At 28.0% G+C, this 16217-nt stretch overlaps 1 protein-coding gene across 1 annotated transcript; it reads left to right on the forward strand.

Annotated features, from left to right (window-relative positions):
• LOC125871820 (probable membrane-associated kinase regulator 1) lies at window positions 1–1475 on the forward strand. Its single transcript, XM_049552499.1, has one exon. It carries the CDS (start codon window positions 126–128, stop codon window positions 1146–1148), a length of 1023 nt encoding a protein of 340 aa, XP_049408456.1. The 5' UTR covers window positions 1–125; the 3' UTR covers window positions 1149–1475.
• The last annotated feature ends 14742 nt before the right edge of the window (window positions 1476–16217 follow it).

Raw genomic sequence — 16217 nt, forward strand, 5'->3', positions numbered from 1 at the left:
TCTCAACATGTGCTCCATATAAGAAGCCATTTTTCTTCCACTTCTCTCCCTGCCTGCCCCTCTCTTTGCTTTCACCTCCATAGCCTTTGTAATATCCATAATGTAGTTTCTTTACATAAAAAAAAATGGGAAGAAGAACAGATAGAAAACCTAAATCTTACACTCTTCCTTCTTCTCCAACTCATTCATCTTCATCTTCCGATTTCGAATTCACCATTCCCCTTTCTCCACGTAGTCGAAAAATCTCCCCTAACATATGCCCCGCTGACGAACTTTTCTACAAAGGCCAACTCCTTCCACTCCATCAATCCCCTCGTTTGTCTATGGTTCGTACTCTCCTTCTAGCCTCATCCTCGACCTCTTCCTCCTCTGATACCACAACCACTGCTTCCCGTGACTCCACGGGAAGCAGTGGTAGCTCCAACGACTCCCAGTACTCGTACTCAAGTACTGGAGACCTCGTCCTCCTCCCTGACGGATGTGATTCATCACGTCCTAGCTCTGTCACGGAGGAGGACGAGTTCAAGCGCCTTAATACGGGGTCGGTCAAGAAGGCGGGTAGTAGTAGTAGTACTAATAAGTACTTGAATTTTTCGCTAGCGAGATTCTCTTCCGTGTTCCGCAAGGAATCTAATAAGAGTAACCGTAATGTTATCAATGATTCTGACGGGATCTCAGGAACTCTGTCTGCTCAAACATCGTCCATGAGACGGATGAGTACGTCGGCTAGAGAAGTCATCCGTAAGTACTTGAAGAAAGTCAAACCATTATACGAGAAATTATCACAAAAGCCTTCGGAGAAAATTATTGTTTCGTCACGTACGGTAACGTTATGCAAAAATAGAGAGAATATTTGTTCTATGATCAAAGAAAGTACTCAAAATGCAACAATTTCACATTCTTTTTCTGGGAATTTGAGGTATCCAAGGAGAAGAAGCTACGTGTCAAGCTGTCCTTCGTCGATGAGATCATCGCCTAGCCATTCAGGGATCCTTAGTAGAAGCGGGTACAACACGCCGCCGCCGACCAATAAGACGATGACAGGTGGAAATTCATCAGATTCTTCTACTATGGAGGAGCTACAAAATGCAATTCAAGGTGCAATTGCACATTGCAAAAATTCCATGCTTCAAAATCACGTTACTTAATAATAATTTGGGTTAGTACTGAAATTTAACGAATGTTTAATTAATGTATTTTTTTTTTGCAAGGGTAAATAAGGAAGGAAAAAAAAAGATAAGAGTATTTGTGTTTAATTTCTAGTTTAATTAATTAGCTATTGGGGATCTAAAGAGTTTTTTGTTTTTATTTAGTGGGTTATTTGACTGATGGAAGATGAGGAATTTAACCTTTTGTTGGTTTTTTTTCCTTATTTTTTTTATTATATAGTTTTAACCTAGCCGTTGTGTCTTGATCTAAGTAATTTTAATGAGTTGCATGTGATGTTATTAATGGATCATTCATTTGGATTTTTCCCTTCTGTTTTGTTCCATCGAAATTTGGAGCCTCTTGGAATTTGTACTCCGTAATTTGTCTTCTACGACTCTCTAGTGTATGTGTAATTTGAGTAGTACTTCGTCAAAGAATATCGTGCAGTGGATGAAATTATTATTATTTTTTAATTAAAAGTTTTGATAGTTCGTATCAAATATTTCTCCCTGAATGAGGCCCGAATTTGATATAGTGAGGAACAAATATTATATTTTGCAATAACATACTTATTTTGAGATAAATAAAATAATTAATCGAAAACAGTTTCAAATCAAGATCAAGTAAAATGAAAGGCGGTACGTAGTAACTAGTAAGTTTTGAGTTGAAATTAATTATAAGAGGGTCGTACAGGCATTAATGAGTTTTGTAAATATATATAAGATTCTAATTCCATGTGCCCCATGGAAAGATTGAGTATAGTTTTAAAATTCTCTAGTTGGACATAAGGCCGGTGTGACATTTATTATAGGAAACAACTTATGAAATTTCTTTAGTTTGAATTTCAAATTCATTCAAACTACGGAAACTTAGAATTAAATTACTCATGTTTTCCATCTATAAAAATAGAATGGGTTTTCTCTTCTTGATAATTTACTATATACGTTGATAATATAGAAAATTTTAATAGTTTAGTTGGTTGATTATCTAAGTTTTTATCTTATTGGTTAGAATTTGATTCTCTATGTAGTATTTTTCTATTCTTATTTCCCTCATCTTTGCACCCAAATTTGCACACAAAAAAATAAATTTTAAAAAATAAGCCGATGATATACATACAATTTTATAATATTGCATCGTTAAAAAAATAAGTAACAATAACTATCCTTAAAAAAGTAAATTTGTAATCTTGATAGATTATGGTTATAACATATAAAAATAACTTGATAACATAAAAAATTATACTCCCAATGATTGATATTAGTAAAAATTATTTTTCAAATAATAATTTAGTATTCAAAATTTACTCGTTCGATTAATATCTATGTAACTTAATTTATGTTCCTATGATGATCTTCTTGAATTTGATCTTACAATTTTCTCAAATATCCAATTAATTTCGTAGTCAACACCGACAAAACTAGCATTGTCACCTTTAAATAAATGCTCTCTTTTTTTCTCATCATAATTTTGACTTTAGGGATCACACGATCGAGTCATGACAATATTAAATTTCGGTTGTATATGGAATTTCTTCAAATATATATTTAGTACGGAATTTTACGCATGAACTTACTTATCAAGTCCAATTGGTGGATTCATATGTTTACTATAAAGTCTTTACTTCTAAATAAAATTTGATTTTTTGAAAACATGTCACACATGAATTTTCTTGACATAATCCTATATTTTTGTAAAATTTGGAACTAATTGTGTATTTCCACACCAAGTAGTCCTATTCTTGGACTTCAAAAATATTGACAAAAGAAACATGTTATGAAGACCGACTAATTATCGGTCATATAATTGTGCCACAAAGACTTTATCAGGAAAAATCCGAGAAAATTAAAAATCTTAAAAAAAATTGAGATTGAAAACCTCAATTTTTATTGGTTTAATTTAATTTATAGATTTTAAAATTAATCCGAGAAAATTAAAAATCTTAAAAAAAATCGAGATTGAAAACCTCAATTTTTATTGGTTTAATTTGATTTATAGATTTTAAAATTCGATATAATTGGTTTGATTTGGTAATTTGAAAAGTCCAAACTAAATCGATATGTACACCTATGTGAACGTATATGTACGTTAATTTTGGAATTTTAATTTTATTGTAGAAATTCTATATATAAAAAATGGATCCGGCTCCCCTCCATTACCCATTCCCTCCATTTCGTCATGTGCACGTCTAGATTAGAGACATGTGTCATATTTAAAGTTTAAAGGTCAATTATATCATATGAACAAATATCATAACCATAATTAAGTCAACTAATTTTAGAAAACTACTCTCCAAATTTGGTAAGAATTACAATATATTCCATACAAAATTTGATATTTATTAATATCATTAATTTCATCTTATATTTTTAATTTACAATTTAATATTTAAATACAAAATTATAATATGAAATTAATGATTATAACTCAAAAGTCATTCAACTATTGATATTTTACTTAGAAAGTCACTCAACTATTGATATTTCACTTAAAAAGTCACCCAATCAATTTCAATATTTTTTTTTTCATTAAATTTTGTTGAAATGTAATTTTATTTTAAACTATTTTTATAAGAAATAAGAAGATATCTATTTTATTTATCTTACTAATCCATTCCAATTATTTAATTATATATTTTTTTAGAAAAACGTACTGTAGCAATAGACAAAAAAATCATTTTCCGTTCTAGCAAATGTTTAGTAGAATTAAATAAGCTGAAAAATGATCCAAAAAAAAGGAGAACATTGAAATTGATCAGAAGTAATTAAAAGAACGAAGAATAGCAATATTTTATCATTTAAAAATAATTGATTTAAAACTAAAAATTTACAATTTAATATTTAAATACAAAAATATAATATGAAATTAGTGATATTAATAAATATCAAATTTTGTATAGAATATATTGTAATCCTTATCAAAATTGGAGAGTAGTTTTCTAAAATTAGTTGACTTAACTATATGATATTTATTAATATAATATAATCTTGATCTTTAAACTTTAAATATGACACATGTCTCTAGTCTAGCGTGCACTTGACGAATTGGAGGGAAAGGGTAATGGAGGGGATCCCCTATCCATAAAAAAGGGGGTTGAAGTATATATATTGAGCAATTTCATTTTTTTTTCTTCATAAAGGCTTCTCTCAATATCTATAAAATAAAATTCCAAATCAATAATTTTCAACCTTTTAGGGTGTGTTTGCTATTAAGGAAAATATTTTTCAAAAATATGTTGGTTGTTAAAATATTTTTTCTAGGAAAATTAAATAACTTTCTTAAAAAATAAGAAAAATGACTTTTCTAAACGAAGTAGAAAAAATAAGTGACATTAAGTTCATTATCTCCTTATACTCCTCCCCACACCCATCCAATCCCCCAACCCCCGCTCCTTGACCATTTCACCCTTGAATTACCTCACTTCTCATTTCATCCTACCACCACACGATTTCGCTACATTAACATATAAATATTCACGAGATAATATTTTTTTGCTACTTACTAAATCCTTAATAATATATTTTTTCTTCGTACCAAATACACCATGAAAAAGATTGACATAATAGTTGGAAGTGGTTCAATTTATTATGATTAGATGTTGGAGGTCCTACACTAGGAGGCAATAAGCTAATTAGTAGGGTTTACAAAATAGTTTTGTGGGACATTAGATGATTGTACACATAACACTAGTAGAATCAATTATGAGGCCATCGATATATATATATACACTCTCATTTAATTTCTGATTTACAAAGTAGATTTTGAATATGAATATATGATGATAAATAGATTTCATGTTATGTTATGTACGTTATATTGGTACTGTAAAGTTGGTCCACCGTACCAGCTCTGTATTATATTGGCCCTTCGACCAGGCAGCATCACATGATGCTATCAAATTAAATGACTATTCCAAGTAGGGTACCTTGTTTTGGATAAGAAAATTAAAAATAATACAATTTGGAATTGTATCTGAATTTGTGTGACATGGATTAGACTTTGGTTCGATCACATCCACTACTTCCAATTCAAACTATTAACACATAAAAGTTAAAGTAATATACTACAACAAAATATGGAATTTATCACTAATTCTCAGTTAATTCGTCGCTAAAAAGTTTTTAGATAGTTAATTTTTTTTATATAAATTCATAGCTAAACAGAATTAGTATGAGAAATTTCACTGTTTTTATATAACTATAGAATTTTGTCTGTTACTATTTTCTTGTATTTTTAGTAATGTATAAGCGAGATGATAATCATGAAAGTTTGGAAAAGATGTTGTCTGGGAAAAGTTGTTTGTATAGTAAGACTGGCGTATCATCTAGTGAAGGATTTAAGTTACATACGTTTGATAGTTTGAATCCGTGTTTTCAAAAATATTTTTGGGGTGAGTCTCAGGGCGAGTCTCGGGGCGTATCAAAAACGCTCGGGATGTAAATTAAAGACATAGATTTATAAGGTGTGATTTTTAAAAATTGAGGCGTAAGCCTCTAGCATAAAAACGTAAGTCCAGGACGTAAAAACGTAGTCCCGAGCATTTTTAATTTATTTTTTGAACCTTTTTTGCTTTAAATCATATTTTTTTATTATTGGTGTAATGATATTTCTCAAATAGTAATCATAATACTTTTTTTTCTTAATTATTTATTATTAATACTTATCTCAAATAAAAATCATAATATAATTTCTATATATTATAGGTTATTTATAAAAATTTATTTGTAAAATCATTGAAAGGTTTACTTTTGCTTATTTTATTAGTAATAAAATTATAAAATTAAATATGCATGAGACTACGACCCATAGATCAATGGGACTTACGCCCCTTGTCTCGGTGCTTACGTCTCGCCCCATACTGTATAAAACGCCTCGCCTCACGCTCCCGCCTTTTAAAACATTGGTTTGAACTATAGCTAGCTAGTAAATTTGAAATAATAATTTTATTTTAAAATTTTCTTTTTATTGCCTCTAATGTGGTGATTTATAGCTACACAAATATTTATAATTTATTTTAAACCTATATTACAGTAAAAGGTTTTTTCCGCATGCAGTTGCATTAAAGGAAGAAATTAATAAGAGTTACGTTTGGAGGTGGCACAGACTTCATTTAGAGAAATTTTGGTCCCGTAGCTATCACATTTTTACATTTTATTAAAAAAAACAAAGCACGGCAAGTAAAGTGTATATATACTTTTTCATTTTTATTTGTCACGTTTTAATTTATAACAATTAATTTGACTAATCTTTAAAGCTAAACTAATTTAATATTTTAAATTTTGTCATTTGATATTCTTGGACTTAAAGGGATTTAAAATTGCTATAGATTGCTAAGTTTGTGACTTTTTGTAGTTATTAATGGGGGATCTCATCTTATGTATGTGTTAAAAAGAAATTTACTAAATATTTAATTGTGAATCTAATTATTATTATATATTATCAACTTAACTAAGAGCACGTTATTGCCAAAGACAATAAGAATTTTCACTAAGAATATTAACGTATAAAGAATTAAATACACAAACAAACCAAAATACTAATTCAACATCAATTACATGCATAAAAAATAATTTGAATTTTATATATGCAATTTATTTTCCAATAATTCTAAACATGAATCCCTTAATGCACTCTCAACTTCATTTCTTATCATAAAAATCTATAAACTTTAAATTTTAAATCTGTATTTATACGATGTTTAAACATTTGTGGAGTAGACCAAACACATCGTGAGAGATAGATGCATGCCTCAACTTCTCCATATGAAAGCACAAATTGTCAATGAAAAGGAAGATCCACATGTGTGGGTAACAAAGCAGACAGCTCACATGATAAGCCTTTTACGCTGCCTTTTGTAAGTATATATGATGTTTGTGGGTAGACGCGGATCTAGAGTACAACATAAGAATTTGAGAGAATCTAATAATTTTTATATAAATTATCATATGTTTAATTATTTTGATATATATAAATTTGATATTTTTACAAAAAATCATAAACTTCTAATCCCGAATCGGCCATTAAATGTAGGTGGTCCTCTAAGTTTGCCATTTTCACACGCATATATAGTGCACGTAAAGCACCTTTCATCACTGCCACCTTCCAACAATCATCACTCAACTGCATAAATATATATTGATTATGATTTTGATGGACGACCATATAATTTAAAAATTTCTAAGAAGTTTCTCAGCTCCATTTCTATATCTCTATATTGGTATAACGAATGATGTTTTAGAATATGTGTGTTTCTTACTACGGAAAAGAGTCAAAATATCTTTAACATATCAAAAATGACTCACACATATTCTTCATCAATGTATTATTCTAAAAATATATCCTAAACTATTATGTTTTTGGCTTAAGAACGACCCTCAAACTAATACCCTAAATTTTTTTCGTATAAAATCAGCTTTATAGAAAAAGATTTATCATGTTAGTTTGAGAAGTAAATTGAATATATTTTTAGATTAATAACTGAATATAGAATATTTGTGAACCATTAGAAAGATTAATAATATTTTCATTTATCGTTATTATGAATAAAAATTTCTAACCGACTTAATGGTGATGGTGAATTGGTGATGTACTAAGCTTCTACTAGAACACACAAATTCTCAACATACTAGATTGAAGTTTTAACGGGGACACATTAGGGACAAATCCCGTAATTTAATGAATTTTCAATGGAGCCAAATTTAGTTAGTCCCAGCTTTCATGCATGGAAAATGACTAATCTCCAACTTTATTATATTGGAGCGGAGTTAGAAGTTTGGTTACGGTTTAATCAAATTTAATAGATTCTTATTCAAAAAGTGTAATTGTGTTAAATTTTTTTTTATTAAATTTAAAAGTTAATTACAATTAATTACCATTTGAAATTATTAAATCAGAACCCTAACACGTTGCGTTCGTTGATATATATAGTAAATTGCTCATCTCAACTTATTAGAAATCGATTCCTTCAGAAAAGTCAAATTGATCACCTCATTTGAGGAATGAATTATATTAAAAGGAAGCTTCCATATATATATATTGTTGATTTTCTATTTTTTATTTCGTTATCGTAGCTAGATTCCTGTTTAGTCGGTATATACAACAAATATTTTAATTTAAATAGTTATGTAACGCGTTGGAGTTATATATGTAACATATAATATGTTGTATGTCTCATCGTACGTTGAAAAGTTCCTTGTACTTCCAAGGTCGACAAAACGTATAAAATATACACCATATAGAGGTAAGGGAATATTATTAAAACCATCCAATTATTAGACTTTGTGTCATTTTTGCCAATATGGCGCAAAGTGGAGTAGGTATTAGAGGTGAAATCGGGATTTAAAGTTTATGGATGCAAAAATTTAGCTGATTTGAATTATTCAGTTTTAAATTAATAATTTGTATATATTCAATAGATTCCTTGAGATAAACTTAAAATTTTGATTGAAGTTACTGAATTTAATCAAATTTGTAAATCGTATAGTAGCACCGCCCCAGAGGTATCCTTGGAGACGATGAGTAGTGAAACAAATTCGATTTCCAACACAAACACTGATATATATTATTATAGCTAAATACAAGTTACAATATATAGTATCGCACAACAAAGTAGTAAATCACTAACTACAGAGAAATTAACATAGAAGAAGGTAACTAGAAGGGGATCAGATACTAGAATAGAGAAATGGGATAAGAGATAACTGATAGCCAAAGTTTCGACACAATTTGTGTAACCGTTTTTTCTAATTCCTAGATCTTTTTAACAAGAGCTAATTGGTCCTGAATCCGATATAAAACTCTCCATCATTTTACTTGGTCCAATAATACTAACTGGATCAGTCATTTGCCACGTCTAGACCATAGACCCTTATGAAGTCTTGAAATAAAACATTTATTATTGGGAGCATTGCTCGCAAAAAAATGAACCTTGCAAGACGCGATTCAACTTTAGTCAAACTACAAAGCAGGTATCAGATATCGGATAAAAAAAGAGAGAGAAAGAATGACAATTAATCAACAGATTGGTAACCAAGCCCATTATAGTTGGGCCAAGCGTGGAGTTGGGCTATGCGGCCCAAGCGAAAGCATGGGCATAAAACATGTAGGTACAAGTCCTAAATAAATTGACAATTTTTAATGTAAAAATTAGGCAAATCACATAGTATAAGAAGGAAATTACTTCCTATCCCTATTCTTTCATTAATTACTAAAAATCTCTTTTTTAGTGTCTTTCGGATACACAATATAGCAGCGCGGATACTTTAATTAATAAAGGGCGGATACTTAAATTATTAAGTTGTTGGCACAGATACTTTAATTAATAACGGGCGGATGCATAATATAGCAGCGCGGATACTTTAATTAATAACAGGCGGATACTTAAACTAATAAAGTATCCGGTTAAGTTGAATTGGGGGAAAATAAGGAATTTTTGTATTTTAGTAAAAGAGTAGGGAAATATTGAGAATAGGTAAAGTAATGTTGTGTACTTAAGTAATTTGTCCATCTTTAATTCAAAACATATTACTCCCTCCATCCCAATTTATGTGACATTTTTCGGGTTTTGAGATTCAAAATAGCCTATCTTTGACCTTAAAATTTTCATATATCTTTTAAATATTTTGAATTGTCAATTATTGTGACTAATAATACATTTTACTTAATTTACAAATATATAAATTTCATTTCAATAAATTGAAGATTCTATGCGTAAATTTTCGGTCAAACTTAAACTATTTACTCTCGAAAAATGAAAAGTGACACATAAATTGGGACAACAGAAGTAACAAATTTTTAAAATATTTGTTTGATCATGATTTTTTTAAAAAAAAATTGGAAATATATCTATACAATATTTTCAAGTTCCCAAGAACTAGTTCGAACCAATTTTTGGGAAAAATTTCACTTTCACTCACAAAACATTAAAAAAAAGAGTAATATGTTGTACCTTTATTTTAATAACTTAATTTTTTAAGTTTTAACTTCAAAATCTATAACCAAGAGAAAGCATATAAATCGTAAAACCAAATGAAAAAGGAGAATATTGGGATACGCGTCCCAAAAAAGTAAAGTATAGAGTAAGCTAGCGTTTGGCCATAGATTTCCAAATATATTTGGCAAATATTATTTGGGTGAAGATTTGGGTGAAATTTCACCATGTGTTTGGCCATAGTATTTGGGAAATATATTTCAATTTTTTAAGAAATATGACTTATGCCCATAAGTTTTTAAAACTATCAAAACTAACCATAAATTTGTATTACATAGCAAAATAGAAATGTCGCGTAACAAGATTCATGACTTCCGCAACAAATCAAAAAGCATCATTACAGTAAATAGTCGCATCGTTAAAAAAGACTAGTACAAATACTAGAAAAAACTATAAAGTGTTAATAAATAAAGTGTTTTTGTAAAAGATAAAAGTTTGGTGTTAAATTTGAATTTTTAAAACTTTCCAAATAATGAGATTTGGCCCAAATACTAGAAAAAACTAGTATTTGGGAATTTGGGTTATTTGCCAAAAAAATTTGCCAAATAATGAGAAAGCGTATGGACAAACAATATTTGCCAAATTTTTTCCCAAGTTTTACTTGGGAAATCTATGGCCAAACGGGCCCTAAATTTCCTTTCCTTTATTTATTTCTTAGACATGTAACTCCCTCCTCCTTTCTTTCACGTAAAAGAGATTAAATGAACCTAAACAATTTATCATAATTTTAAGCTCACCCAATTTATAATTTCCCCAAAATCAAGACTCTCATCTCCAAGATCCCAAATTCTAATTTTGTGTGAATTATTAAGATCTCATATCTTCATAGGGTCTCCAAACTAAACGTATTAATATTTATATTAGTAAAAATATAAGAGTCTAACAAAATTCATAATAAAAGACAACCCTCATATTTTTTTGGGTATAAAGTGTTTTCTAGTTAATCATAGTATATTAGTATCTATTCATTATATATAGTTATATACTGATTATCTATGTATTTTATACATGCTATACACTCCGTATACACCGACAAGTGACAACTACAAATGGTTATAACTAGGCAGGTGAAAAATTAAAAATAGTAAAGATTTGATGGAGCTTGAGTACAATGACCAAAAAAGATATTGTTGTTGACTAATATAATGTTGTCAGAAATTGTCCTATTATATAATTTGAATAATTAATTCATTTCGTTCTTGGATAAAACACACAAACATTGGACCTCGTTATAAAGCACCTTACCAAAAACTAAAAAGGACTTTTAATTTTAAAGAATGTTGTGGGTGAGACCACAATACATATGATAGTTGTACCCATTTGGATTGACTTATTTTAGGTGTTTTTAAGTCAAGGTAATTTTTAAGCAGTTTTGAAATATATTGGTAAAATTATAAAGTGCTTATAAGTACTTATTTTAATCAAAAATAACAAAAATAAGTCAAAAGTCATAAGTTAGAAATCCTAACTTATGGCTTTTGGCTTATAAGTCATAAGTTAAAAGTCAATCCAAATAGATCTGTATTCGACCATATGTTGAGAGGTTCATTATCCACAAATCTATATTATTATTCCTTTTTACTGTTGTATCTACACTTAAAAGTCTAAAATAATTCAAAGGGAGGATTGAGAGATTGTAATATATAAGTTATGAATTTGAGTTGTGAAATTAATTTTTATAATCATGATATGTATTTATGCCCAAGCATAGACTATCAAATTCACACTTCCTTAGGGTGCAATAAGATTTTTCTGGTTCGTGATAAGAACTAATGAATAACTTAAACGAAAATACTTCTTATTTTATCTATTTATTATTTATTTATTTGACTCATAAATTGAAATAATCAAACTAGTTGTTAACTAGCTAATATAAACTAGCCGTTAACTTAGTATAATAGAATTTAAAACTCTTTAATTAGTACTATGAAATAATTAATTCAGCTAGCGGCTAAAGTATGTGGATATATTATATAGTATAGACTATATATAAGTATTTTGGTGAACTCAAATTATATAAATTTCTAATTCCCTTTCTATTTTCTTCGTCCATTTAAATTTTGGAGGATACATCGGACTATATTATTACTTTGCATGAATAAATAATGTTTCATATTGTACCAAACTATTTTTTGAGATTATTTGATAGGATATATAAGAATAGTATAAATATTGTATATTGATAGTATTATTTATGTTGACATTAATTATGTGCGTTCAGATTAATTCTCATGCACTATTTAATTTGATGTATTAAAAATAATATGCATTTCTTATTTCAAAAAAAATTATACTCTTGTTTACAGAATATTCTCTACAAATACAGTAAAAAGAATGAGGAAAAGATTTTGAAGATACATATATGCTGAAAAAGTATACCAAACAACATATTAGTAATATACAAAGTTAATACATGCATTATTTTTTCTAATATATCCTACGAAACGACTTCTAATATTTAAAGTCCAATCATCAATTAGATTAATTTTTTTTAAGAAAAAAGTAGGGGTGGGGTGCAAAGTCACTTCACGTTAACACCCAGTAGGGATGTACATGACCGGGTTGGTTCGGGTTTTTCAAATATCAAATCAAATCATTTGTGTAAAAATTTTAAATTTATAAACCAAACCAAACTAATAAAATTTGGATTTTTTCGGGTTTTTCAAATACCAAACCAAACCAAACCATTGTGTCGAATTTTTAAATTTATAAATCAAACCAAACTAATAAACCTCGGATTTTTTCAAATTTTTGGATTTTTTTGGTAAAGTTTGCATACAAACATATAATTAACTTGTGCTCCAAATATTTCTTTAGTCCAGCCAAAATACAATTATCTAAGGTGTTTCTTAAGAAAATAACACAAAATATGAGATGAGCACCGATGACACTAAAATATTCAATAAAAAATAATAATGAAATCATCATATAAAATAAATATTGCAAAGTCATAATGAAAATGATCATAATTTAAAAGTACTAAATCATGCTAAAATAAGTTTAATAAGTATTAGTAACATTACTAAATATTTAAGGAAAATTAAAATTAGATTATGTATTTTAATCGTCTAAACCAATGTAAAACTAAAGAACAAATATTCAATATTATTGTCATTCTTAGTATTGAATTGATTTTCTTTTTGCATTAGTATTAATTTGATTTTGATTTAAGTTTTATTATAATTATCAACATCTATGAACTATAATCTTTATTGGACCATTCGGAATTCTAAATTTTAAAATTGAAATAATATATTAAAAGATAAAATCTATGAAATAGTATAAAAAATATTTTAAAATTATATCAAAGTAAATATTTTTATGTATAAAATAAAATTTTAAAATTACTTATATCATGTCGGATTGGTTTGGTCTCGTGTTGGGTTTTTTTAGTTAAAATCAAACCAACCCAAATATAGTTGGGTGTTTTTTTCCAATACCAAACCAAGTCAAACCAAACCACTAGTCAGATTTTTTTTGTTGTTTAATTCGATTGTTTACAATTTTGTTCGTTTTTTGGTTCGGTTTTGTACACCCCTAACACCTAGGCTTTTGCGTGAAACCAGCCGTTCAGTCTCCCTTCATTATTTATATTTTTAATAAATAAAATATGATTCATAACAATGGTATTATGAAAATATTTTTGAGAAGAAAAAAGAAAAAGAAAGAAGAGACATTCAAATTTGGAAAAAACTCTGTAATAAACTTTTATAAAATAAATAAGAAATCGTGTTATTTGAACAAGAATTTCATAATAAAAATGTACATAAAACTATTTATGCCTGTTTAACTTTTGGGATTTAAACTAAAACAACTTGTTAATTAAAGCATAACATCATCGTGAAACGTTGCAGGTTTCATTCAAAGAAAATATTCAAAATGGTCCTTAATGTATGAGAGTTACTTATTTTGGTCCTAAATATAATTCATTTGATCAACATAATTTTTAATATATAATAGAAAGTATTTATTTTAATCTTTTACCTCTAAATCTAACAAATTTGTTAATAACGAACGCAGACTCATGTAATTAACAAATTTCATCATTATTCTCTTCTTTGTCAATTCCAAATAAAGAAGTACTCATTGAAACCCGTAAAGAAAGAATTCCATATATGGTTTTTAATTATTTTGCATCGAGACGGATAGATTGGGTTATTATACTTGGGGCAAATGAGTGTCACTTATTAACTAACGTCTCACATATGTCATCTCATAATTATGTTTTTAAAAAGATGATTATTATTAACCAAAAAATTAACATTAAGAAAAATGATGATCCATTATATGTTAGAAAGAAAATATTTTTTACTCGAAAATTGGAGTTTAATAGGTGAAAAGAAAACAAGTTTAAGCTATTTTCGATATATTTGTGTTTTAAACTTTTTTTTTTTCTGTAGTAAATATTAATTGAACATGAAATCTACGGTGAGCTCGTGAGTTCGATTCAATATTTTAAGATGACATTAAATACGTACTTTAATAAATTTGACTCATCTTGGTACGTTTGCTCAATCCTTAAACCTTACCATTTAAGACATGTTATACATTAGTACAAATTATATGAAGACAACACCAAACAAAATTAAATAAAAAATAGTTTTAGTACATGGGCTCACTAAATTCACTGATTCAAATCAAAAGTACAAACTTTAAATTCTTAACTACTTATTTTAATTGTCCTGCCCGATACAATTTTTCTTTAGTTCCAGTTCCTCAATTACACCAGTTTATTATATTATACTAGCGTTTGGTCATAGATTTTTAAATATTTTTGATAAATATTATTTGATGAAAATTTGGATGAAATTTCACTATGTATTTGATCATAGTATTTGACTATTTGGGAAACATATTTCACTTCTTTTAAGAAATATGATTTATACCCTAATCCATGTGAATTCCTCTTCGTCGTTTTGCATTTCACCAGGCCCGTGAAATGAGTTGACTTCCAAAATTTAATAAGATTGGGGATATCAAAAGAAAGGAAGTCTCACAAATTCTTTTATTGTGGATAGGAATATGTAATATAATTCGCCTCCCATGAAATGAATATGTTCTAAAAACTATCATTACTTTCACAATATATTTATTGGATCTTTGTTGCAACAAATAACAAGTATTGTCCATGACACTGGAGCAATGTGGTAGTTCAGAGTAAGTGCAACAATCATCATTCCATATATCGTGAAGTAGACGAACACATGACTTACCTGAACCGATTGTTCATCATTATCATCAACAACCATCTCATCATTTTCATATTTACTGAATATTTCATCACTGCTTTGGTGTTCACGTAAAAAATTATGTAATACAATGCAAACAACTACTATAGATGATATTTTTGTAAAAGATAGTAACAGTTTGGTGTAGAATTTAAATTTTTATAAGCTTCCAAATAATGAGATATGACTCAAATACTAATTTTTTCTAGTATTTGAGAATTTGAGTTATTTATCAAAAATATTTGCTAAATAATGACAAATTATATGGATAAACACTATTTGCCAAAAAAAAATCCAAATTAAAAGAGTTTCCCCCCTCAATTTGATTCTTTACTGCGTTATCTTTTTCCTCCACTATATCAAAGTAAACCGTACTGTTTTTTTTGCTGAACTATAATATTTTAACTCGATCTATCTTAAATTCTACCTTCACATTTATTTTTAATTTGGCATAAAAATACTCCCTACCATTACTATTTTAGAGGGTTAATTTTTGAATTGGAAATATTTACATATTTAGCTAAAATAATTAAATTTGTTAGCCAAATATACAAGAAATATATACTATTTTGTATAAAAAAAATGCATCTTTTATGTATATTATAATATTTATTATATAAATTCACAATTTCTCAAAATACAAAAGATCAATAAACTTATACATATTTCCTCACTGGTTCCAACAATGAAAACTTGAAAAAACAGATCAATTCATAATTATCAAAATTTCCTCAGGATCCTTTTTATTTCATCTACTTAATTAGATAATAAGTAACCTATATGTGCAAATTGACCAAAGATAACATAAAAAATGAAAAAAAAATTCAATCATATTTTCCATCTCCCAAGAT

Source organism: Solanum stenotomum, chromosome 7 (genome assembly GCF_019186545.1).
Source record: "Solanum stenotomum isolate F172 chromosome 7, ASM1918654v1, whole genome shotgun sequence".
NCBI classification, from domain to species: domain Eukaryota; kingdom Viridiplantae; phylum Streptophyta; class Magnoliopsida; order Solanales; family Solanaceae; genus Solanum; species Solanum stenotomum.